Source organism: Camarhynchus parvulus, chromosome 4 (assembly GCF_901933205.1).
Source record: "Camarhynchus parvulus chromosome 4, STF_HiC, whole genome shotgun sequence".
NCBI classification, from domain to species: domain Eukaryota; kingdom Metazoa; phylum Chordata; class Aves; order Passeriformes; family Thraupidae; genus Camarhynchus; species Camarhynchus parvulus.
Window position 1 is genome coordinate 59816223 of NC_044574.1, and position 24858 is coordinate 59841080.

Genomic DNA, 24858 nt, shown 5'->3' on the forward strand with positions numbered 1-24858 from the left:
CCAGGCAGGCTGACATCCTTTCTACTGGAAAAACAGCGATTTTGGACAGAAATCTGTGTTGGTGGTGGCTTTTCTCCCCAGCTGAGCCTTCCCCATGCACACCCTGCTGCAGGTGGCTGTGCCAGCAATAAGCTCCCTGTGGCACACAGGCTGCTGGTCCCCAGGGCAACAAAAAGCCTGGGGTAGGACAGCAGCTGAGGCCTTCTACATATATTTATTTGCATCTACTTTTCTTGAAGGTATGTAACCCACACCATTCTCAATGCCTTATATTTATGAGCACAGCAGGGAAGAACAACCCCACACTACTGTACCTCCCTTTTTAAGCTTTAAAAAGATGCTACTAGCTACATGGGGTTTAACACACGGCAGGGAACCTTTTTGATGGGATGACTTTCTAAACTGATGTACTTTTGTAGCTGTGATGAAAACCTGCACACTAAAAAGGCTATAGTTGAGTTCAGAGTGTCAAAGGCGTGTGTGCATTCGTAGAGCAGATGCATTCTGTGAAGGGTTATGTATCAGGGGATAACATAGATCAGAAACAAGGAAGGCTGAGTTTGTCTACATTGTCTAAGTTCCATAACAGAAGCAAAGAGAGTGTAAGATGGAAAGTCTTACATACAGTCAACATAAAGTTAATAATATATTATTATTATTGTAAAAATGTAAGTTGCAACTAAAACATCAAAGGTATTATTTGCCTGGTAGCTTCTTTTTAGAACTTTTCTAAAAATGTTGTTTATTCCACTGCTTGTGAGTTTTCTATTTGAAGATTTTAATTAAAGCAATTTATACCAACTTTTGGCAATCTTAATTTTTTTTAAGACTCCTTTTTGACATGCTGATACCACGACACTCCCCTCTTTTCTTTTGGTCACAATTACCCGTGCTTCTTTTTATTATCAATAAGAGTGCCCAAGTACACAAAAATGAAAGAAATCCTACACAGGTTGGTGTGTTTCAATTGTGTTTGCAGAGCAGTTCAGAAGCCCTCCACCCAGTGTGACTCAGATGTGATACATGTGCTGGTGACTGGCACACAGGAACTATCAGGAGGGGCCCCGGGATGTTTGCGCATGCAAATGACAGCTGCTGCCAACCGTGTCTCCTCTCTGAGCCCTGTTCTTGATGGTGGGGTGGGGAGGTTTGATTTACAGCTCAGTAACTGCCTTTTGCTTTACAAAGTGTTGGACATCAAGCTAATAGCAACTGTTCGCTCTATACAAACAGAGCAAGAGGGACAAAAGTGCAGGGAACGGGAAAGATGCTGGATCTCAGCACTCCAAGGATGCTATGGTCTGAAACAGAGATGAACATCACCCTCACAGGACCAATGCCTGCCCCACCCTTATCTCTGGGGCTTTTATTCCTCTGTGAATGTCATTGACCTCGGGTGATTGAATACACTGTGTACACTTATTTGAGAACAGGGAGAATCATATTTCACACTCATTCCAATTTGTTTTTGTCCTTTTGACTCGAGGTCAGATTACTCACATTGAATCTCCTGGAAGGTGGAGTAAGTTGCATCACACTTTGGTACAGGGGATCATTTTGTGTATGTGAAAATAAGGAAACTGATAACCACCTTAGAGTCAGGGACATTTTGACCATCAACTTGGATTTCAGCTAAACAAGACAGCAGGGCTTTATTAGTCTGAAATGAGCTACTCCCTAGATTGTCTTTCAGTGAAGGGCCAGGCCACTTTATTATGAATATGAATATAAATACAGCAGCAGTAACTGTAAAAGTTTACTTTGTAAAACTTTAGTTTACTGCTCTGCTTCCACAAACTCCTTAAAATTTTTCTGCAGACAGTCCAGGGTTTCCTTGCCACTTCACATATATAAAACACCAAAGCACTGTCTACAGAGGACATCCACCTGGTGACAATCAGCATCCATGTTCCTACACACATGGCAGGCAGAGAGGCTGTGGGGATTCATTGCGAGGACTCACTATTCAATCACACCTCAGGTACCTGTCTGTATCTGAATAAAGCCCATGATGACTTTATCAACATGATATGGAACCTAGATTATTAGCTACTCTTCACCAGAGTTGGGCAATTCTTTCCTTTATGGTCCTGTGCAAATTGTTTTACAGCTGTGGAGTACTGCTAATAAAACAATAAAACAATGGCAAAGTGCTGGCAAAACATTAAAGTCACTTCTCCATCGCATTCATATTTCACTTCCTCCTGCTAGTCAGCATCTTGGGAAATTAAAGTTCAAAATGGTTTCCATTGTTTTCTACCAGTGTGTGAGTCATTCAAGCTGAAGAAGTGTGTAACGCAAAAGAATTTATACTCTAGAAGGACAATGAACTCCCCAAGGAATCTTTTAGCGGCAGATGTGAGGACACAGACACTGAAACCATGCCATGAAAAGCCAAGGTTTTGTGGTTCTGTCCTCTGCTCTCTGGTTTGTGCAATAACTCATAAGTTGGTGTTATGACCCTGAAGGTGAGGTAACTGAGGCTCTTGTTAATGGGTCCCTTGGAGTAGAGAAGAGTGAAATGACACATGAATGACTGGTGTTTATATATAGCAGGTTTAGTTTAGAATGATGGAAGGGAGGTATGCAGCCCTTTCGGGTATTATCTATAGAAATATAACCATAGGAAATATAAAAATAGAATTTAAGAAAATATATAAGGAAAAGAAAGAGAAAGGACAAGACAGTGGGAAGATCAGAAGGGAATGAGAAGAATGTGTCTTTACAAACAAACTGTGAGCATGCCTGTAGGAAAAGCTAGATGCTGATAGGTGAAAGAAGCAACAGGAGTAACCATAAATTTCAGACAGAGACTTCCTCATCTAAAGCCGTATTAAAATCCTGGACTTAGAGATACAGAGAAAAGGCGGGGGAGTGTGTGTGTGTGTGTGTGTGTGTGTGTGTGTGTGTGTGTGTGTGTGTGTGTGTGTGTGTATGTGATTACTAGAAGGGGATACCTATTAGGTGATTCGGGCAGCCTGTACCTCCCAAGTACCTCAGTCAATGGGGAAAGGAAGAGAGTCCTGTGGCCGGGAAAGTAGGACTAAAAGAAAGCTACGTCCTCCAAAAACTTGAGAGACACCACGGGAATACCCATGGCCTCTCCCCTTTTTTTGGAATATAGTCAGAGGACTTCTCTGTCTCCTTTTTGGACATAAACCTCTGGTGCTGTGAATTTTTCTGCACAGATAACACCACCTGCGGACCCAGCAACAAGACTTAATTGATGCATTGAATTTTCATGTGTGATGATCGCAGTGTTGATCCGTCAGGGGTGGGGGAAGCCCCTGAAACATGAAGTTCAACGGGTTAATACACAATCTGGTTCAGGTGGGAATGCCCAGGTACCTCCCCTGTTGCTAAGCGAAGGTGGGTTTCTTACGGCCACCCGGGCTGTTCCTAAGCTGGTCTGAGATTTCCCAACACACATCCCAAACCCTCTCCTCCTCCCCTCCGGCTCGGGGAGTGCAAACCCGGCCTCAGTCAAAACCGCGCTGCTCTTGGAACTCGCTGGGTGTTGGAGTCATTAACCCGCAGCTTTTCAGTCCCTCGCACAGCTGGTGGGAGAACTGAGTGAGCGAGGAGAAGAGACACAAAGGCCACATGGGAACTCGGATTTTTTTCTTTTTTAATTGCCTACAGTGAGGAAAGGTCTTGGAGATGACACGAATGTTAAGAACGATCACGTTAAATTTCGACGACGAGGATTCCACCGGGAAGACACCACCCCCGCCCCGCCTCAGGCCCGGCGCGGGACGCCCAGGGGCGCCGCGCATGCGCAGTGCTGCGAGACTACGTCCCGCCGGCAGCGGGGCGGCGCTAAGATGGCGGCGGCGCTGCTGGCGCGGTTGTGCCGGGGTGTCCCCGGGCTCCGGGACACACTCGGGCTCCGCGCCGCCCGCCCGCCCCCTCGCCGCCGCCGCCGCCGCCCCGCCGCTGTTGCTCCGCCGGTTCGCCGCGCCCCCGGGGCCGCGCAGCTTCTCGGCGGCCGAGCTGGTGCGCGCCGCGCCGGCCCCGCTGCAGCCGTACTTGCGGCTCATGCGCCTGCACCAGCCCGCCGGTGAGCGCGGCGGGGAGGGCCGGGGCCGCGGGCCCCCGTGGCCTCCCGTTCCCCGCTGAGCCCGCCCGCGGGTTTTGTCTCCCCGCAGGGACGTGGCTGCTCTACCTGCCGTGTACCTGGAGCATCGGGCTGGCGGCCGCGCCCGGCTGCCTCCCGGACTGGCGCATGCTGTCCCTGTTCGGCGTGGGAGCCGTGCTCATGCGAGGGGCCGGCTGCACCATCAATGACATGTGGGACCGCGACTATGACAGACAGGTAGCGAACCGCGCGGCGAGGCCGCTTACACGAGCGTGCCGTGACAGGACAAGGGGGCGCGGCTTCAAATTGAAAGAGTAGGTTTAGGTTAGATGTTAGGAAGAAGTTCTTCACTCTGAGGATGGTGAGGCATTGGAATAGGTTGCCCAGAGAAGTTTTAGGTGGCCCATCGCTGGAAGTGTTCAAGGCCATGTTAGATGGGGCTGCAAGTAACCTGGTCTAGTAAAAAGTGCCCATGCCCACAACACGAGGGTTGGAATGAGGTGATCTTTAAGGTTCCCTTACAACCCAAGCCCTTCTGTGATTCAGAGAGCCAAGCATGTGCCCATTCATCTCCATTGTGAGAGAATCAACAGAATTTTTAGGGTTAGAAGGGATCTCAGGAGATGATCTAGCTCAGCCCCCTTGCCAAGGCCAACTCACCTACAGCAGGTTACACAGGAACACATCCAAATGCATTTTGAATGTCTCCAGGGAGAGAAACTCCACTTAACACATGCTGTTTTTTCTCAGCCATGCACTAAGGATTCTGAAGGCACTGGAGTACATGAACATCACTAGTGATTCCTTGATGAGTGCAGGCTCCAGCTTCAGGAATTCCTCCATGTTTCTGTCTGAGATGCACGCAATTAATTTGTCTACATTTCCTCCAAAAACAGTAGAAAGTATTTTATTTCTCTGTCCAGGACTGTAGTAAGTCTTCTAGAATACTCACCTCTATGTAAGATAAAATACATGCTGTTGTTTGCTTTAGGCAGTGCTTGAACAAGTTTATTTTTCAACCTTGTTTTGCACCACAGAACAAACCAAGTAATACTTTTTTTGCTACACTTGCTAGTGAAAATCTGTCCAAGAATTACTTTCCTCCCCCCCCTAATTTGAGGAGCAGCATTTCCTTTTATTGTTGTATTGTTAATTTTGGCTGTTCAGAGTATCATGCCCAGCCCTGACCTAATCTCCTTATGTTATGTTGTATGTTTTCATTTATCATCTCCCATTTGTTCAGAAGAGGGAAATAAGTAAAAGGCAGTGCCGAGTGAGATTCTGAAACGTGCACAGGTTCAGGCTTGGAGGGAAGCATCCTGGTGGTGCTGTTTGCTCCTCTTGTTTTTTTTTTTCCTGTATTGCTCCTGTGGTTTTGGAGTTTGGGTTTCGGCCCTGCAAGACGCAGAAAAATGAGCCAATCCAGTATGTGAAGTTCTTAGTATGGCACTTGTGTTTGTGCTGTTGGGAAGGCAGGGAATCAGAATGGGGTTTATGGCTTAGGGTTTGGAAGGTGTTAACAACTACATAGGCTGAACAGATTTGATGTGGGGATGTGATAAGTAAGAGGGAATTTCAATATAATGGTTTAATTTGTGCATTATGTGATGTGGTCAGATAAAAAGTTTTATAAATTGCCTTCACAGCTTTTTCTGGGGTACCTTAAAAGGCTTCCATCAACAGAGGTGCCATAGAGGCCAGGCCAACAGCAGGAGTTGGTTGGTGTAGGTGATGGTGGTTTGGGGTTTAGATTTTGTGTTACTGATTATTTGGGACATATTTTCTTTAAGTGAAGCATCCCATGTTTGGTTGCCCTGTGCAGTGGAATTGGTCACAGGTATGTTAAGTGCATGTTTACTGCTCCAAAAGCAGTATTTGATGTTAGCATAGCCTGATGGCAGAGGGGAGAACAAGCTAAAAGGGTTTATTTAAATTCACATTATTCAAGCATTGGCAAGATACTTTTTATGTGCAGAATATTCTGTAAAAGTGTAAAAGTTGGCTTTGGAACCTCATTGAATAGACTTGACACCATTTTCATCAACATGCACAATTTCATGGAATTGTTAGGTTGAAAGGCACCTCTGGAGATCATCCAGTCCAACCTGCCAAGGCAGGGTCACCTGGAGCAGGTGACACAGGAACATGTTCAGGTGGGGTTGGAATGTCTCCAGAGAGGGAGACTCCACAATTTCCCTGGGCAGGCTATTCCAGTGCTCTGCCACCCTCAGTGTAGAGAAGTTCTTCCTCATGTTGAGGTGAAATTCAGTCATTTGGTGTTTTTTTGGCGTTGGTAACCTTTGGCAAGTATTCACCATTTATTTTAACTTTTTTCTGTTACTTGTTTCTTTCTTCAGTTTACCTTGTATGATTTCTTGCTCCAGACAGTTTCTAAACTCCACTGTATCCCAGTTGGGATTAAATGTCTTTTCACAGCTATTAACTCCACATCAATGGGACTGGACTCTGAAAATGCCATTAGAGAGAAACAAAAGCAAACAACAGAATTAGGACCTTTTCATTTCTCTTCAGAAAATAGGAAAAAAACATTGTAAATTGCCCATCAGTTACAGATGTACCTAGTGGTAATATTATTTCCATTTTTAGGTTGCAAGGACAGCAAGCAGACCCCTGGCAGCTGGAGATATCTCCACTTTCCAGTCCTTGGTTTTTCTCGGGGGACAGCTCAGCCTGGCACTGTGTGTGCTTCTGTGTCTGAATTACTACAGGTGATGTATGAGTTACCTTTTGGTTTTTAAAGTCTGGTTGGTTCTTGGTCCTGAGTTAAGCACAGAGATTTTGAGTAGAAAAGGTGTTGGGGTCAGAGGGAGGATATTATTAGTCATGGAATTGTAATTGAAAGGAAAGAATTAGTTCAGTACCGTGTACAGCTCCTGCAATCCTGCACTACATCTACTGATCTTTAGCCTGGCAAACAGTAATTCTCTTGGTACTTTTTACAGTATCATTCTGGGAGCATCCTCTTTATTCCTTGTGATCACCTACCCTCTGATGAAGAGAATAACATACTGGCCACAGCTAGTTTTAGGTGAGATGGAAAGATTTTTTCTCTTTTTTTAATTTCAGATGTAGTTTTTGGGGTGTTTTACAAGTTAGTACTTGAGCTTTAGCAATCTGACTTTGTATAACTTTATATCAAAATAGAAATACCTTACAGACAAATCTCTGTTGTGCCACAAGCTTCTTAATTTATGACAGGCATTGGCGTTGATGTGTGGCTTTGGTTGGGGTTGGGTTTTTTTTGTTATTAGAAATCAGTTCCTTGTTTTGATGCTGTGATAGGAGGTAGAAGAGTAGGGTGGAAATAAACATTTGTCATTTGAGAATGAGCTGTAGTTTTGCAGTTATTTAAAAACCCTTCCTAAATACAGATTTGTCTGTACAGCATTTTAGTCTTCAGCTTCTAAAATAACTCCTGAACAGATACTGATGGTGCTCGTATTTTGGGTTGAGCTACTAAAACATACCTGTGTATATTGGCTCTCATATTCCAGCTGTCTTCAGCTTCAATTTTAACAAAAAATTGTCATTTTCAGACTAGAAGTATCATAGTTGGCTGCTGTGTACTGTTTTGCAGCTAGTTATCCTGACATGTTTTGTTACACTGACACTTGAGCATTTTACCTTCAGACCTGTTGTTAGAGTATTCTGGAATAGTTCTGTGCAAATGTTTCCCTACACTAATGAAGTCAAATTAGTGTAGGGAAACTCAAATTAGGGAAAAATGTGTGGCATATGTATTTTTTCTTGCATGTCCAGGGTATTAAATGTCAAATTATTTATATTTATTACCTGCCTGAAAATAAGTGGTAGAAAAATAGAGATGTTGGTATTATACAAAAGGCTGCTGATATGATACACTCTCAGATAAATTGTATTTAATTGCTGCTGGCGTTCTTTCAAAAATAATTTCTATTTTTTTAATTCTCTTAATGTTTTTAGGATTTACATTTAATTGGGGAGCCCTTCTTGGCTGGTCTGCCATCAAAGGGTCATGTGAGTGGTCTGTGTGTTTGCCCTTGTACTTTGCTGGAGTCATGTGGACACTGGTGTACGACACCATTTATGCACATCAGGTAGGGTGACAGTGAAACCTTCCAGATACCCGTGTTTAAACACACAAGTTTGTGTGTTTCGTTTACAAATTTGTTGTCAAACAGCAGAACTAACCTCTTGCAGTTCTTCACCTGCAGCTGAGCTGAAGCAGCCCCAAAGAAGTCCCAGCCCTTCAAAATGTTATTGCTGTTTGCCAAGGTTTTACAAGGTGGAAAGATGGAAGTGCAATACCCTTTGTGCTCTTATGCTTTTGCATTGTGGAAATATCTTTGACATTGTTATTAACTCCTGGCTGCTAAACAGCTCTAAGACCAGCCTTCTAGTTTAAATTTTAGTGTGGGGACCTACAACCACCCTTAAATTGGGCTCCTAGTAAGAAGCATAGAAAATTTAAGCAAGTCCTTAATTTTTATTTTTCTTATGAAGTGGCATTGGATTATGGATTTTGTGGTATTTCATCTTTTCATTCCAGGATAAGAGGGATGACATCATGATTGGTGTGAAGTCAACTGCATTGCATTTCAAGAAGGACACAAAGCAGTGGCTCAGTGGCTTCAGCCTGGCAATGCTCCTGAGTTTGTGTGTGGCAGGGATGAATTGCAACCAAACCCTCCCATATTACTCGGCTGTGGCTGCCGTAGGGACTCACCTGGCACACCAGGTTTGATGGATTTATTCATACTTTTTCCATGAGGAAGTTCTTACTAAGAAGTCAGAGGGCTTTTCAACTCCCATCAGTTAATGAGCTACCCATGAAAAGCAGTTCCTGTACAGAGAACTGAAGTCTTCTGACGATAAGCTTCATCTTCTGAAGAGCCTTTTGCAGACCTTTTGGTTGAGGAGACCTTCAGTCCTGACCACAAACAGTGGAGCACTGAGTTTCAGTTTGTTTGTAACCAAGAGAAGTGCCACACATTAAGCTGTGATCTCAAGGAAAGGGTTTTCTTCTCACTGCCAGCAGCAGCTGCTGCTAGATCCACCTCAATGTGCTGCAAAATACTGCGGTGTTGACTACTCTGATTCAGTTCTTGCAGTGTCTAGCACACATAATAGCAGATGTTAACATTATAATTTTATGTTAATTGACAGTTCTAAAGAGTTCTCTTAAAAGCAGAGAACAATCCAATTCACTCTTGTAGTTGCATTTATTTAGAAATTTTTATGAATAACAGAAAGAAAGAGATTAGCTTTGTCAGTAAAGGATGCAGATAGGATCTTGTTATCTTGTAATTTCTGAATCCTAACAACTGTGTTACACAGTGTTGTAGTAAGTGACAAGTCAGTCTATTCAAAAATTAATTGCTGGTCTTGATAGGTAAGGGATGGCAGAGTATTGTGTATTGCAAGTAGTAAAACCATTGCTAGTCTGAGAAGTTAAATTTGGAATGGTAATGTGGAACTTTTTATAAAGCACGTTGATCATAATGTTGCATTTTAGTGGGTGGAGCTCATGCAGGTAATGGATATTAAATATATCACTGGGTAAGAGAATCCTTGTGGTGATGTAGTCTGGCCACTGTTTTCATAGTGACTGTGGTTGGAAATGCATGAGGAAAAGAATACTATGTCCACTGCATGGTCATTTACAGTTTGAATTGTCAGAGAGCCTTTGTGCTGCAGTTTTGTCATAAATGAGAACCATGTTTAAGTATCTTTATAAGTGAGGATGCAGACTAATGAGTATAAATGATGGGGAATTAACAATTGTGTGGACTGCCTAAGTCAAAAGAGCAGAACTGTTCTGTATACCACAGAGTAGCTTCTTTTTGAGGAATTATTTTAATATAGCCCTGCTTAAACATTTTTATGCTTATCTTCTTGTTCAAGATTTCTGATTGTGTCCTTAACTGAGTTTGGAAAGCTGAGTAAGATGCTTGAGGGTCAGGATTTCCAAGATTTCCTTGATTCACTGAATTTTTTCTGCCTGAGGCAGAAAAATTTGGGTCATGATGATGTCAAATTGTATCCCTCTCAAGAAGTGTGCCAATAGAAAAATAACATCTTCTACTTTCCATGTGTTTCTGAAATAATAGCTTAGCTGCTGTTTAGTTTAATTTGCCAGTTCAGTGTTTCAAGTTCCCAGTGTCTGAGGAGCTGACAGGTTCTTAAGGGTGTGGATCACATCATATTTGAGAAGCTTGTGAAGAGTTTTTTTGATTATTTGACCAGGACCCAGCCCTTGTTTCTCTCTACAACCATAAATGAAGCAGATTTCCTGGGGAAGGTTTCACTTCTTTCAGTCAAATACTTCTTTCTATTTTAACTTTTTCGAAGGCTCAAGTGCAAAGTTTGAGGTTTTTGGGGCTCCTTCTCTGTTAATCCTTTCACTCATTTTGCTCAACATTTCCTCTTGTTATCGTGCTCAAGACTTGCACCAAATTTTGATTTTGGGAATACTTTTTCAGTAAATTTGCTCTTGCTGTACTTTGCGAGTTGGGATTTTTTTGGTTGGTTTTTTTTTCCACTTTTAGTTGTGACTCACAGCAGAGAGCTGCCGTGTGGGTAAGCCAGGCCTTCTGGCTGCTATTGCAGGTGTCCTGGTCCTTGTTTGGAAGGGAATTGCATGGACTTGGCTAAGAGCAACTGGACTGAAACCAGCCTGTGTGGCAAGGCAGGGTCTGGCACTTGCTCTGGTTTGCTGCTGGCCCTCCAGTGCCTTGTCTCTACTGAAACATAGAAAAACACCTTGTAACAGAGATGGAAAAGTGCATTCATTTTTATTTAAAGTTACATTGAAGAATTAGCTGGCAACTTACTGAGGAAAATCTCAAAACTTATTTACATGCCCAGATATTTTTGCACTTCTAAGTGTCAATCCAGACACACCAGTAACTGGGCTGTTTATATAGTCTTCCATTGAGATGGTCTGGGAATCATGTTCATACGAGATCCTTGACTTTTCTGCTGTATGTTGAAAAAAATCTGTCAAACACAGATGCCAGTTATGCAAAAAAAGATTTAAAACACAGTATTCCTGTTAAGGGTAGACTTTAGAGCTTAAGAATAATTTTTTGAAGTTGCAGATAATTTTGTGATGTGTAAGATATTTTTGAATCTGTAGAATAATAATAATCCTCTAATGTTATACTGTACCTTTGCAGATTTACACTTTGGACATAGACAAGCCCGAAGACTGTTGGAAAAAATTTTCTTCAAATCGTACTGTAGGAATTCTGCTCTTCATAGGGATTGTGCTTGGAAATCTGTGGAAATGAAAAGGCTTAAATGCAGAAGAGCCTTCAGAGAACAGATAGTTGAAATCACTATACTGATATTTTAGTCTAACTGAAGTGTAGATACTGTAAGAAGGAAAACACTTGTAATACAAATATAACTGCTTTATATTGTTTATTTATAAAATCTGGTGGAAACATTCTTGTTTCTGAAATCATGCAATTTTGATAATTCTACAGTGGAAGTTTTGGTTATCTGGGAATAACTTCAATTTGCGTAGAAGCTCCAAAAAAAGAGCTCCAAAAAGCTCTGCTGGTCCTGTGTAGTAGCAGCAAACTTCTGTCAAGCTCTGGAGACTGTGAACGCAAGATTTTATATGAAACAGGTGTCTCTTAGTGACAGCATGGGTAAAAATGCAAAATGATTTCTGTATGTAAATAAATCTGGCAGTACATGTTTGATGGTCTGATTTATTACAAAGGTAATTTTGAGTTTGAGTTGGAGCTTGCTTCATGGAAGAGTTGCAAAAACTATTTTTCTTCTGGGATGTCTAGAAACAGTCAGGACTCTAAATGTGTGAAGTCCACATTAAGGAGTCAGTAGAGAAGTATTTAAGACGGTTTTCTGCTCTTGCTGTGATTGCTGCAGCAGGTGCGTTCCATGTGAAAAGGACAGGCTTCTGCAAAGCTGCCTGCACAGAGTGAGCTAAGCTTGTTTGTCAAGAGTGATTTGAACACAGACTAAGGACTGAAAACAAAAACAGAGAAGCCCAGAGCTGTTGCCAAATGTGTGTGAGCCATGGTTGACTGTGGGCTACAAATTTGTCTGTCAATGCAAATTGTTGACATTTTTTTTTGATTCCGCTTGTTTTGACTTATGCCTACCGGCCTTATTTGTAGTCTTACAGGAAAAACCTGTTTCTAGGGGAATGCCTAGAAACAGTAAAAATAGCAAGTGCAGGCTAATTAAATGGTCCTTACACAGAAGTTGTTCTTCAATAGGGTTTGTATTTGTGGGGTGGAGAAAGTATTAAGTTGAAGAAAAGAGTTTAATAATGAAAAATCATAATCTTCTGATCAGTTTTGTGACATAGCTGCATTTTGTAGAGGGAGAATTTTGGTGCATCCAACTTGAACTTTGTTTATTAGCCATTTACTAGTAATTAGAAAGTCTTGTAAACTAGTATGGATCAGTTTCAGTAGTGTTACTTTAGTGAGGTGGTGGCAAAAGTTATTAATCTGTTTTTAACATATTAAAGCATCTTTAAGTAGCTCATATTTGGGAAGAGCTCACATTTTGTCATGCGTTTGTACCTTCTGGTGTCCTTTGTCTGATGGCCGCTTGTCACAAGTGTTTGTCTTAAAATGAGAAGAGGAAAAAGGTGTTGCTAAACACAGTGTAAATTAAAGTTTCAAAACAGTCCTCATGTCCAAAACTTGAAAATCACTTCATATTTCCTGTGTGAGTTTTCCAAATTCATCTTAATTTCATTTCACACAGATAAGACATAGCTGTATTTTAGGTTCATTGCCTGAAAAACAGAAAGATTTAAGTTCTCCCACTTGCACATCATCTCTCTGGGTTCAACTCTCTCAATACCTTCTCCCATCTGTCTTAAACATCATTATTATTAAGTAGTAAAGGCCTTTTTTAATCAACAGTACAATTTATTCTGCTAAATAACATCAATACATTAAAAAAATACTTTTCACCTGTCAAATACCATTGCAAAGTGTGTTGGATGTCCTTTTGCTAATACCTTGGTTATGCTGGATTAACTTCATGATGCATCCTGTGTGGCTGTTCACTTCACTCCTGCTCAGGTGTTAAAGCAAGGACACCACGTGTGGCAGACACAAGGGACAGCAGAAGGGAAGGTCCATCGTCCCCTGCATTGCTCTGGAGGAAGCTGTCAGCTTGGGATAAAACTGCCATAGAAAAGGCAAAGAGCACATGTCCAAGCTGGAAATTAGCCATGGGTCAGCTTACTCCAGAAAGCCTCTGGAGCTGACCCAAGAGCAGCTGAACTGCTGAGGTTCTCCTGCTTCCCACCATTCTATGGGGGGATGGGGATAGGTACAGGAAGATCCACACTTGCACCCGCTGGTAGTTCTGCCTCTGTTTATGTGCAACTCAGTGAGATTTAGGCAGTTAATGAAGCAGCAGACTACAAAATATATAAGTTGGACTGATCTGTTTGTAACAAGAGGATTGCCTTGTTGCTTTTTACTTTAGTTGTTTTATACCTTGTGAGCTCCTGAGGTAAAGCTTGATTCCCACAGGGCATTATCCTGTAAGTCTGAGTGACATGGAGAAAGAGTCACACCACTGAAAGCATGAAAAGGCAGCGAGCCACAGGAAGCGGAAGCTCAGCCAGAAGATGTGTGATGTCTCTCTCACACAAGATGTGTGAAACATCTGTGACAAACCATTGCTAGTGCTAGCATGCAATTGTAGAGGGATTTGAAACCACTTTTAGGTCTGAGCAGCTGTGACTAAGAGCTGCTGTGAAGCTGGTGGTACCCTTTGGCCCTGGCTGGGAGCTCTTCACTGTGTGCTGGACTTTATGTTTCGGCGCCTGTGGCACAGGGGTTCAGGCCCCTGGCCCAGACGGCACTGCACGCTCCCAGCCATAGCATCATTTCCTGTCTGATCAGCCACCCAAGACTCTCCCCACTGTGTGCAGTGTTCCTGGCATGGGAGAGATGAGGGATGTGCAAACATGGGAGCAGCTCTGCTTGTACCAACTGCAATGGCTTCAGTGTTGGTGAGATGTGCAACTGACCCTCGGCTACATTTCTAAGAGCTGTGAAAATTTTCCCTTGCACTTACTCAGCTCCATTCTCCTGCAGCTTTTACCATTGCAGGAATGTCCCTTCTGCCTGAGCCATTTCAAGCTGTGGGAAGACAGCAAGGTTTGTGGGTAACATGTTCTTCCATTGAAGCTGTGGAGACATCTAGAAAAAAAGGTGAAGTTTCTGATTCAGAAGACCTTCTCCATGTCTGAAACAGAACTCTGTCTCTGGAAAGGACTGGTGGGACCAGAGCTTTGGAGAGAGGCCCCCAGGCACCCTCCTGTGCCAGACAGCCCCCCTGACCTGCACACCAATGGGATTCATGGACCCTCTGTGAATGAACACACCTCTTACCACTGAAGGCACCTTAGTTTGTGTAAATAGTACAAGGCAGCATGCTGGGGAAAGTGGCTTTGCTCATTTGTGGTCATGTTTGAAGCTGCAGGTTGGACTTATTTTAAGTGGTACAGAGAACAAGCACAAACTTTTACATGTGAGTGGCCCAAACTGGAATAGATGAGTTTCTGCTTGTAGCTGCTCCATAAAATACATAGGTAGACTGTGTACCGAGGTAGACTGTGTAATCCATACCTCGTCCTTCGCAGAGAAAGCAAAAAGGTATTAAGGGAGATTTTTTTTTAATCTGTGCTCCTGAATCTTCATCAGTATTACATTTACTGTACTACATGTTAAATTGGTGAGTATTGATTTCAGTGGAATTTTTCCATTGTCTTCTTAGAAATAAAAATGGAATGGCTTGGTTTGGAAGGGACTTTAAAGATCATCTAGTTTCAAACCCCATGCTGTGGGCAGGGATGCTTTCCACTGGAGCACATTACTCAAAGCCCCATCCAACCTGGCCTTGAACACTTCCAGGGATGGGGCATCCACAGCTTTGCTGGGCAACCTATTCCAATGCCTCACCACCCTAACAATGAAGAATTTCTTCGTAATACAGACTAAACCTATCGTCCTCCAGTTCAAAGCAATTCCCCCTTGCCCTGTCTCTACATGCCCTTGTGAAAAGTCCCTCTCCAGCTCTCTTGTAGCTCCCTTTAGGTACTGGGAGGTGCTCTGAGGTCTCTCTGGAGCTTTTCCTTCTTACCACCTAAAAAACCTGACTGCATTTCAACTTCCTGTTTCCCTCCTCCCCAGCAGACTCCTAGGCCATGAGCTTCATCCAGCCAGCTGCTGGGATGTCAGGCATCTCCTCCTCTAGGGAGGATCTGCTGATTTACAACTTTTTGCATACCTCAGTTTTCATAGCCTATTGCAATGTTCTTACAAAGAACACCAACTGTGTACGAGCCAGACAGGGAGTGGCCGGGCAGCCCCATTGTAAAGCAGGGACAGACACAGTTAAACTTTGGAGCTGCTGGAAGCCAAGGGAAGCATTTCAAGGCACATCTCCCTGTTTTCTCAGCAGCGCTACTGGTAAAAGCCTTCACATAAAGCACCCTAAGTCCCCGCCTGTCGACAAAGCTGCCATATTGACGTTTAGCCCAAACTTCTCCTTTCCCCATTCTTCATGAGGGCGAGAGAGAAGGGAATCTCACCAGCAGCACTTCCCATGGGATACACTGAACTTGACTTGCTCCCGAGAAACAGCCACCCAGACCCTCTCTGGTATCTCTGCATGCTATGTGCATCCTGCTGGGAAACAAAAAGTGCTGTCCTAGTGCCACAGATTCTCCACAAAATTTGGAAGTGTGTCCAAAACTGTCTTGCACGGGACATGAGTGGTTACGTATTTGGGGCATGTTAGTGTAGAAACTGTAATATTAGTATCTTATGAAGTGAAATTTATGTGTGTATGGTAATTGCTCAGTTAATTTTACTGTAGTGGCTGGGCTACATGGCCTGTAACAAGCACTTAGGGAATCAGCCTAATTATAATGGAAAGCCTCCCCATGCAGGATGTGTTTTCTAAGAAGTGAAAACCTGTATTGCCACAGTGCTGGATTATTCCGACCAGCTCCCGGCACCGGCAGCACAGGTGGGCTGCCCCCAGAAAGCTGCCCAGTCCGGGGTGCAGCTGCAGGGCACGGCAGCTCTACGGCTCAGGCAGACTGCAGACTGTGCCGAGGGTAGGGACAAGGATCAGGGAGAGGCCCTCTGTATGGTTTCCAAAGAAGTTTATTCCTGGAGGTTCAGTGACGGAAAGGACAAACCCAAACGCATACATCAGATTATAAGGGGGAGGAGGTCCCAGGGAAGGAGACAATCTTAGACCAATTGGGAGAAATTGGGGGTGGAACACAAGGCCGGGGAATAGAATGTTTAAACCAATAAGAGACTGCAGGGGAGGAAAATAATTTAAACAAACCAGTGGGGTTTTGAAGGACACAAGATTGATAGGGAAGTTTCTAGAAAAAGAGGCAGGCTTGGGGAGGGATTGACATTCAATAGGAGGAGGAAGAGGGAACAGAGGGGCAGATCTTTGGAGAGATGGACAGCCAGGGCAAACCCAGTAACACAGGGAGGAAAGGAGCAATCCATCAAGAATAAAATATGCTATAACAGTACAAAATAAGAAAGATTACAAAACTGACTGCTAGAAATGCATTACAATTAAAAAACAGAATGCTACACTATATGTCTGTTCTGATAAAAGTACATTATTCAGGACTGCTCTTCCCTGAGCAGCAGCATCATGTGGGCAAAGTTAAGGGAATAAGACAATAAACATGCAAACATTTCTTTTAAAAAAAGAAATAACTAATCTTGGGAAAAGGAAAAATAAATTACTGTGTTCTGCGCTTGTAAAGTCTGTGGTTGTAAGGACAGGGCACAACTCCTGACCTCCCCCTGCAAGTTACCTCCCACTCATTGTACGTTTTTTACTGCTGGCTGCCAATAAGAACATCCGAGGGAGTAAGTTTAGTTTCACCTTTGCCGGAGCCTCTTTGTGCAGGGAGAGGAGGCAAGGCTGCTCACCAGGTTAGTTCTCTAAAAGCATGGAAATATTAGTAACTTGTTAGCCTTGGAAGAGTGGGATAATAGTGTCAAAGTAGGTTTTTTTTTCTTTTTTCCTGCTTAGCACAAAATATAAATCAAACTATCTGGCAAATCCTACTTGGGGAAGGAGGGGGAGGGCGGAGGGTTAAAAAGCTATGCGCAAAAGCTGGATTATGGAGAGTTTACCTTTGCTTACTGCTTTCTGATGCTAACACAATTGTATAAATGTGTTGAAGGAATCTGACTGGTACTCAGTACTCTCTGTTTAAACTGAGCTGCCCTACCAGAAGTTTGGATATTGATGGCTTTTGATACCTGCTCTCTCCATGTGTTGCTTGTCCCTTCCATGGGGTGTGCTGTTGGTGGCAACAGCAGCTATGCTCCAAACTCTTCATTATTGTTTGCAGCTAGGAGAGGAGAAAATGGGTGAATAATACTTGTGTGGGTGGCACTGCTGTTGTCAGGCAGAGGGAAGCTGTGGGTTAGCAGAGGCGTTGGACCTCTCTCTGGACACACACCTGATACTACCCCCAGCTGCACTCCTGCGGGGCTTGCAGACTGGTGTGTGCTGCCAGCTGAAGCCATGAGTGGGATTCCTGAGAAGCACATGTTACTCCAAAGGATGGAGAAAGAAGGTGCTTCCCCTCCCCCAGCATCACTCCTTCATTTGTTTCTATTCTGGCTTCTGAGCTCAGAAGCAAGAGGAGGAGGGGGAGGAGGAGGAGGAGGAGGAGGAGGAGGAGGAGGAGATAGAAGAGGCTGACCACCCAGTAGGGTGGGTCTGCTTTTGTCAAACTGCTGTTTCTAAGACAGAAAATAAATCCACTCAATTTACAGAAAAGAAGGCTCAACAAATGTGAGCAGGCAGTTTATGTTATCTCAGAGAACCTCACCCAACCCCAAACTTCCTTAGATTTGTTACCTAGAAAAACTTTGTGCTTTTTTACTTGGCTAGGGAATTAGAAGCAGAAAGAAATTGCTCTTGTTGCTATTTTTACTGTTATCATTCTAATCATCATCATTATTATTATTATTTTAGACCTGAGGTTTACTGGTTTTCAAGGTTTACTTGCTTGCTTAACCACATAAAGGCAAGGACAGTATTTCAGACTTTGGACATTGATTTTCTCTTTTTCTGGCTCCCTACATCAGGAAACCAGAGATACGAGTTTTCTATGCTACTCTCTTGTGTGTAGCCTGGCTTTGTTATGAGGAAATGAGCCCACAGGTGTTTCCCACATACCCTGTGCCCATGCTGTGTAAAATACACCGAGTCAAACAACTGGAGTGCTCAAGTCACTCCCTTTAGCTTGGGTTCACTGCCCAGCCCAGTTCAGCACGAGGGGAATGAGTCATGGCTAAGCACTAGCAAAGCCTTTATGGAGTGGAGTGGGGAACATCAGTGATGCTATTTTGAAGGCTGGATAAAATGGCAGATAATGCGAAAACCTTGAACAGATAGAAATGCAGGCAAGATATGGTTATGCTCTATCACCTCCAGTGGCAGCTAGGGGGCTGGGCAAAAGGAGGCCTGCTGAAGGGTGGTAGTCACCAGTTTGGTTGGAGGTTCAGACCAACCACAGTTTTTTCACTGACTGTCTGTCACTATAGGACACGAAAGAACACAAGCACACCACCGTTCTCAAGGTGAAGGAAGAAAAAGGGCAGTTTATTTTCTGACTCCCAACATTTATAGTTTTCCAAAAGTGACAGTGGATTGGAGGGTGACAGTGACACCTCTTCAATCACACTGGACAAACCAACAGTCCATCAACTTTCTCCTCCTCCATAAAGGAAGACAAAACAATGGCTTATTTACAGAAAGTGTGTGATAAAATTCACTACAAGAATGTCAACATCAGAGGGCTTAGAAAATCTTAAAAAACCAGGGTGACAACTATCCTGTTTCCTGTCTCTTTCAGAAGAGGGCCTGGGAATGGCTGTCCCAACCGTTGTGACGATCCAGCCCCAATTCGGCGGGGCCATGTCTTCTGTCTCGAGATGCACGTGGCAGACAGGCCTGATGGACTGCTGCTCCGACTGTGGCGTCTGTGAGTGCCCTGGACACGCTTTCCTTGCCCCGGCTGCTTGGCGCGGTGGTGCCGCTGTGCAGCCGGGCAGCCTGGCTCTCCCAGCTGCTCCGGTGCTTCCAGGCGGGCAGGCAGAGCCTCAGCCAGGGCTGTGTTTCTTCCCCTGCCAGGCTGCTGCGGGATGTTCTGCTTCCCCTGCCTGGCATGCCAGGTGGCTGGGGACATGAACGAGTGCTGCCTGTGTGGGACCAGCGTGGCCATGAGGACCCTGTACCGCACCCGATACAACATCCCGGTCAGTGCTGAGCCTGCCCCCTCACCCTGCTGCTGCGAGCCTGAAAGACAGGTTGTCCCCGAGGCCCCTCTCTCTGCACTAGAGGGGGGGCTCAGGACAGCAGTGATTGCCACTTCCCCTTTTTTTCCCATTCGTACCCACCTCAGCTGCTGCTTCCGTCTTTGAGCTTTGATTGAGATAACTGTGGGCTGAATAAAGAATAGGTGAAGCTGGTTACGTGGATAAAGATCCATAGTAAGGTCTGGGAGGAGGGTAGACAGTGCATATGTGAGGGTGTTTCTTCCTGCAGGGGAGGTGGTTGCTGCCATCCCAAGGGCAAGCCATAGGGTCCCAAGTTCACTTTCCCCACATTGTCTGTTCCTGTCAGTGTTTTTCTTCCCAGTCTGAACCTCAGAAGTCAAAAGATAAGTAGCTATCTGCAGCCTGCACAAAGGGCTCCTTCCTTCCTTTCCATGGTTCCTGGGATTTGCCAGCCCAAGGCTTCAGTGTTTTCTACTCAGGATGCTGCAGCCTGCTGAGAAGAAAAGAGTACTTGACCTGGAATGTGATTAACATTTTCTTGGCTGAAACTTGGTTTCTGGGAAACCTCTGTCCCTAACCTGTTTCTCCCTAACAGGGGTCCATTTGCTCTGACTACTGTGTCACCCTGTGGTGCACTGTTTGCTCTGTTTGCCAAATGAAGAGAGACATCAACCGCAGGAGGGAGCTTGGCATATTCTGGTAAGCCAGGGCTGGTGGTGCTCGTCCATAAAGCTGCTGTCACATGCAGACTGGTGGCTTCCCAGAGCCTCTCCTGCCAACGTCTTGACACCGGACCAAGTTTGCTGCAGTGGGGAAATGGCCATGGACAGTTGACCAGAGTGACATGTCCTGAAGCAAAATGTCACTGGGGACCTTGTGCAGGGTGGAGGAGGGAGGACTGGGGCGATACACAGAGTGTGGTGAGGCACATCTCAGTCCTGACACTCCTCTTCCATCCTGTTGCAGATGCTGCCATCCTCGCTGCATCCTTGGAACTGCTGCAAGCAGGAGTCACCACTGCTCTGACTGTTGGGGAAAAGCACCATGTGGAGCTTGCCTTGACTGCATTTGATTTTCCCTACTTAACTGCAGAAATAAAGTTTTGAGTTTGTCTTCCTACCTCTGTGTATGTCGCTCTTGTGCCACCTGAGAGCACCAATCCTTCTCCTGCTCCATCCATCTCAGCAGCCCTTGGTGTAGCTGAGATTTCCCTGTGCCTGATGCAGAGAGAGATTTTCACTAGTATTTTGTTGTTGGATCAGCTGTTAGAAAAGGTATTTAATACATTGAAGGAGTCAGTGTTGCTCATCCAAGTTTTAAAATTTGGGAAAATGACTATTGCTGCAGGGCAGAGCTGGGTCTTCCTGCAGTCAGGTTCTGGTGTTGGTGAGTGACACCTTTCTGAATAGAAAGGCATGGGGTACCTGGCACCAGCTCACCTTCATGTTGAAGAGATATGGACCCTGAGCATGAATTCCTCTGCACCTACAATAAAAAACGTCTTTGTTGTGGGTTATCTGTGTCCTCTCTAGGTACAAGTAGTGCCATCTTCCTGCGTGGCATTACACAGCCTGTCTGTCTGCACTGGGCTGTGAGCCCTCCATTCCCATCCTCAAGGTGGAGGTTGCATCCACCCTCTCTCCATCACTCTCAAGAGAAATGCTAAAGGACTTTTGATCCCTGCAAATATCTCCCAGTTTCATTCTTTAAGGAGAATATGATTATTTTTTTGTCCCCACTCCACCTTCACCTTTACCATAAAACTTTTTAAGGGCAAGTAGTGGCACTGTCTGTGCTGAGGGGTGGGTGGATGTGATGGCACTCCCAACTGCTTAAACCCAGATGGCTCAGATGGATGATCCCTGGCAATGCAGGAAAATGCATTTTTAGCCTGAGAAAGGCTGCCCCTGTGTCACCCACTGCAGTTACAGACAGTTCTTGCAGATGCTCAGGTTTGACAAAGGAACAGCTCATGGCTTAGGGCAGCACAGGAGCCTGGAAACAAACTGCCCTTCTTTGAAAACCTCTCCCACCAGGGCTCTGGGCCTGGAGAGTGACTGGGTGGGGAAAGGTGAGGGCTGGCAGTAGGAATGCACAGGGAAGCTGCCATTGTGAAAAGCTGCACCTAAGCTACCATTTGCTCTGTTAGTCAGAGGGAGCAGAGGTCATTTGCCAGAGTGCATATAAAGCATGAGAACCAGGAAAAGGACACGTATCTGCTGGGACAAGGACAGCTTGGAAAGTACGTGTGGCATGGCTTTGCTTTGGTCGTGGTACGGAAACTGCTTGTGGCTGAAGTGGTGATGCTGGGCAAGGGGAAAGGGTGGAAGCAAAGGTGAGGTTTTCTACCTGGAAAGCTGCTTCAGGGTTAACTACAGTGTGGTGGGGGCTGCTGATGGCATCTTGACAGATGTGGGGAACAGAGGTGGAGGACAGCAGTTTTTGCACTGTGTTGCTCATATAGAGCACTGTATTTGTGTGCATACAGTGCCTATAGATACAGCTCTATGGCCTTGGCTGTTGGTGAAATGTAGCTGCAGGCACCTCAGGATGCTTTTGTCCCCATCAGTCATTCCGGCATGGCTGGTGATGCCATGGGGGTGTGAAATTGTGAAATTGTGATACATTTTTTTGTGCTGGGCCTGGCCCATCTCTCAGTAGGTGAGTGTGTGGCAGAGGCTTCTTGCTGCTGCCTGCTCTGCACTGCAGCCCCCACCTGTGCAGGGATGTGGTGTGCTCGTACCTGGGGAGGGGAAGGAGAAGCCTGGCTGGAGGAATCCTGTCCCTAAAATTTCTTTTGCTGCTGGTGCTCCTGTGCACAATTCTTCCTGTGGTCCCTGTGGTCCTTCCTGCTGCTGAACATCCCTGTCACTGCATGGGAGCCCCATGCTGGGCTCACCACTGCACAGCCTGTCCAGGGTCTGTCTCCTCCCCTGCCCCTCCTGGTTCTTCTTAAATCATTGTGTGCAAGGCTTCCTGAAGGGGCTGCTGTTTTGGTGTGTCAGGAGGTGTTACATTGGCTGCAGCAGGGATGGGAATTACCTGAGATCCCATAGATGAACAAACAGGGACAGCTGGCCAAGGCAGGGCCAGGAGGTGTCTGGAGAGGGATGATGGATGCAGTGTCCCCTGCTGCACTCACAGGTGTCTCAGACAGAGACAGCCTAGCCATGCTTCCACTGCCTGCAGAAAGCTGCAAAAAAGTCAGGAGCAAACCATGTAGAGCTTTCTTCCCTCTTACACCATAATTCAACAACCTTTTTTCTCTTCCTGGGACTGCCAGGAACAAGGGCTCATCCTAGAGCAACAGGCTGTTTCTGACAGCTGGGATGTGTCTGCTATGCTGGGGAGTCCCAGGAGCTTCCAGCAGAGTCAGCAACCCTTTGCCACCTGTTGCCATTAGTCAGTACAAATGCAGTGCCACCACTGGTGCCACTCTGATTTAGGTAATGAGCTCAATGGCATAGTCTGAGTGCTGGGCATAGTAATTGTTCCACCCCATTTCTTGTGTCATTTAATACTTAACTTTGTGTAACTGTGCAATTCTGGTGTGAAAACAATCCTCTTAGATTCTTAACAAAGTGGTGCTGAGCTTGGGCAAAGGGCAGGGAGTGTGTCTGCATGGGAGTTCTGTGGGAGAATCCTCAATTTTTTTTTTCGTTTGTTTTAATTAAAGCTCCAAAACCAATACTGAGAGTGGCAGAAGCTGGTCCTGTGCCTTGCAGGGGTGGCAGGGAGGGAAGGGGCCACTGATGGAGGTGCAGGTGGAGTTGTTACTTTGGTCAAGTGATTTTGGGGATGGTACTGTGGAGCAGGAGCTTTCCTACTCTCAGAGAACGCGGCCCGTTGCTGAGGAAGGATGGGATGGAGAGGAGCTCCACGGGCCATGGGGACCCCACAAGACTGAGGAAGAGGAAGGTGACGTGTTGGCACAGACAGTTAAGTGGAGGAGGGATAGGAACTGCTGGTAGGGCTCCTGAGAGCTTGGGGAGACTAGAACTGAGCAGTAGTAACTTTGGGAGACTGTGATCATAAAAAAACAAAACAAACCCCCCAAAACCAGCCCAAAATGCAGACAATTTTATGCAGACAATTTTACACAGATATTTTTATGTGATTTTATGCAGACAATGATGAAAGATGACCTGGAGATGAAAAGACTAGTTTGGGGTGTTGAAGCACTGCAGTTCTGAAGCAGAAGGACCTCTGTTTTTACAGACGTGTTTTACTTGCATAGGGATGATGTGCTGCTGCCTTTGGTGGAAGACTGGTTCTAGAGAGGGCTTTCCTTCAGAGGGTAGTGGCAGCTTCTGGCAGAGCTATGCCCCTCACTTTGTGGTGAGAGTGGCATTACCCTGGCAGTGGGGACTCCCCAAGGAACTCTCTCTGAATGCAGCAGCCTGAGCAAGACGCCCACTTCAGAAACACCTGCAGCATCTTCCTCTGATGGCTTTTCTTTCCAGACCACAAACTGCCTGGAGGGATCTGAGCCCGTGCTGGCAATGGCCTCTCAGACTGTGATTACAGTCCAACCCCAGTTTTCAGCCACCCAACAGCCAGGGGAGTGGCAAACAGGGCTGCTGGACTGCTGCTCCGATTGCGGTGTATGTGAGTACATACGTAGCCCTCATTCCTGCTGTTGCTTGTGATGTGTTTCCTGCTCCTCCTGCCGCATTACCCCTGCCACAAACCCCACTCCCATGGGTACTGGAGGCAGAGCAGCTCTTGCCTGATGTCAAGAGCCAGAGCTCTCAGCTGGCTTTTCCCCCTCTGTATTTGCACCTGTCAGACAAGTCCACGTCTCACTGTCCCACAGGTCTTTGTGGGATGTTCTGCTTCCTCTGCCTGAACTGCCAAGTGGCTGGGGACATGGACGAGTGCTGCCTGTGCGGCTCTAGCGTGGCCATGAGGACCCTGTACCGCACCAGATACAACATCCCAGTGAGTGCCCAGCTTGGGGGCCTGTCCCAACAGCGACAACAGCCGCGGGATGGGTGCTGAGGTGGGGGCTCAAGGAAGGAGAAGGGGGTGCCCAAGGGGAAGGGCAGAGGCGAGGAGTTGCATGAGCATCCCAGCTGGCCAGGAGTCAGGGACATATCTGCCTCACCACTGTGAGCTGGAGGCAATCCCAGCACACACTACTTCATCCCAGACCTTGCTGGATATGAATAGCAGGATGCTGCAGGGCCTGGGTGAGCTCTGACGGGGTGCTGACAATGTAAAATAGAAAGGCTGAAAGGTTTAAGATTTGGTGTGGGAAGGGGCTTTCCCTGCAATGTCCCTTGCTCCACAGGGCTCCATCCTGCGAGACTTTTGCTCCATCTGGTGTTGCAGCCCATGTGCACTCTGCCAGCTGAAGAGAGACATCAACCGGAGGAAGGCGATGGGCATATTCTGGTAAACTGGGGGCGCTGGTGCTGCTTTGTCTCA

The 24858-nt window shown here is 45.6% G+C and overlaps 3 protein-coding genes across 4 annotated transcripts; all 3 read left to right on the plus strand.

Moving 5' to 3' along the window:
- Positions 1-3660: 3660 nt before the first annotated feature.
- Positions 3661-13051, plus strand: COQ2 (coenzyme Q2, polyprenyltransferase). Its single transcript, XM_030948345.1, has 7 exons — positions 3661-4060; positions 4149-4315; positions 6686-6807; positions 7042-7127; positions 8042-8175; positions 8628-8816; positions 11257-13051. Exons 1-7 carry the CDS (start codon positions 3661-3663, stop codon positions 11368-11370), a joined length of 1212 nt encoding a protein of 403 aa, XP_030804205.1. The 3' UTR covers positions 11371-13051.
- Positions 13052-16989: 3938 nt separating this feature from the next.
- Positions 16990-20540, plus strand: PLAC8 (placenta associated 8). Of its 2 annotated transcripts, XM_030947956.1 has the most exons (5): positions 16990-17064; positions 19005-19133; positions 19283-19407; positions 20024-20127; positions 20395-20540. In XM_030947956.1, coding segments are annotated over exons 2-5 (345 nt in total). In that variant the 5' UTR covers positions 16990-17064; positions 19005-19018; the 3' UTR covers positions 20396-20540. The 2 variants fall into 2 exon arrangements, with proteins under 2 accessions (XP_030803816.1, XP_030803815.1); XM_030947955.1 differs by lacking the exon at positions 20395-20540 and having other exon boundaries at positions 20024-20131.
- A 3390-nt stretch (positions 20541-23930) lies between these two features.
- LOC115903505 (placenta-specific gene 8 protein-like) lies at positions 23931-24829 on the plus strand. Its single transcript, XM_030948045.1, has 3 exons — positions 23931-24036; positions 24245-24369; positions 24722-24829. Exons 1-3 carry the CDS (start codon positions 23931-23933, stop codon positions 24827-24829), a joined length of 339 nt encoding a protein of 112 aa, XP_030803905.1.
- Positions 24830-24858: the final 29 nt, after the last annotated feature.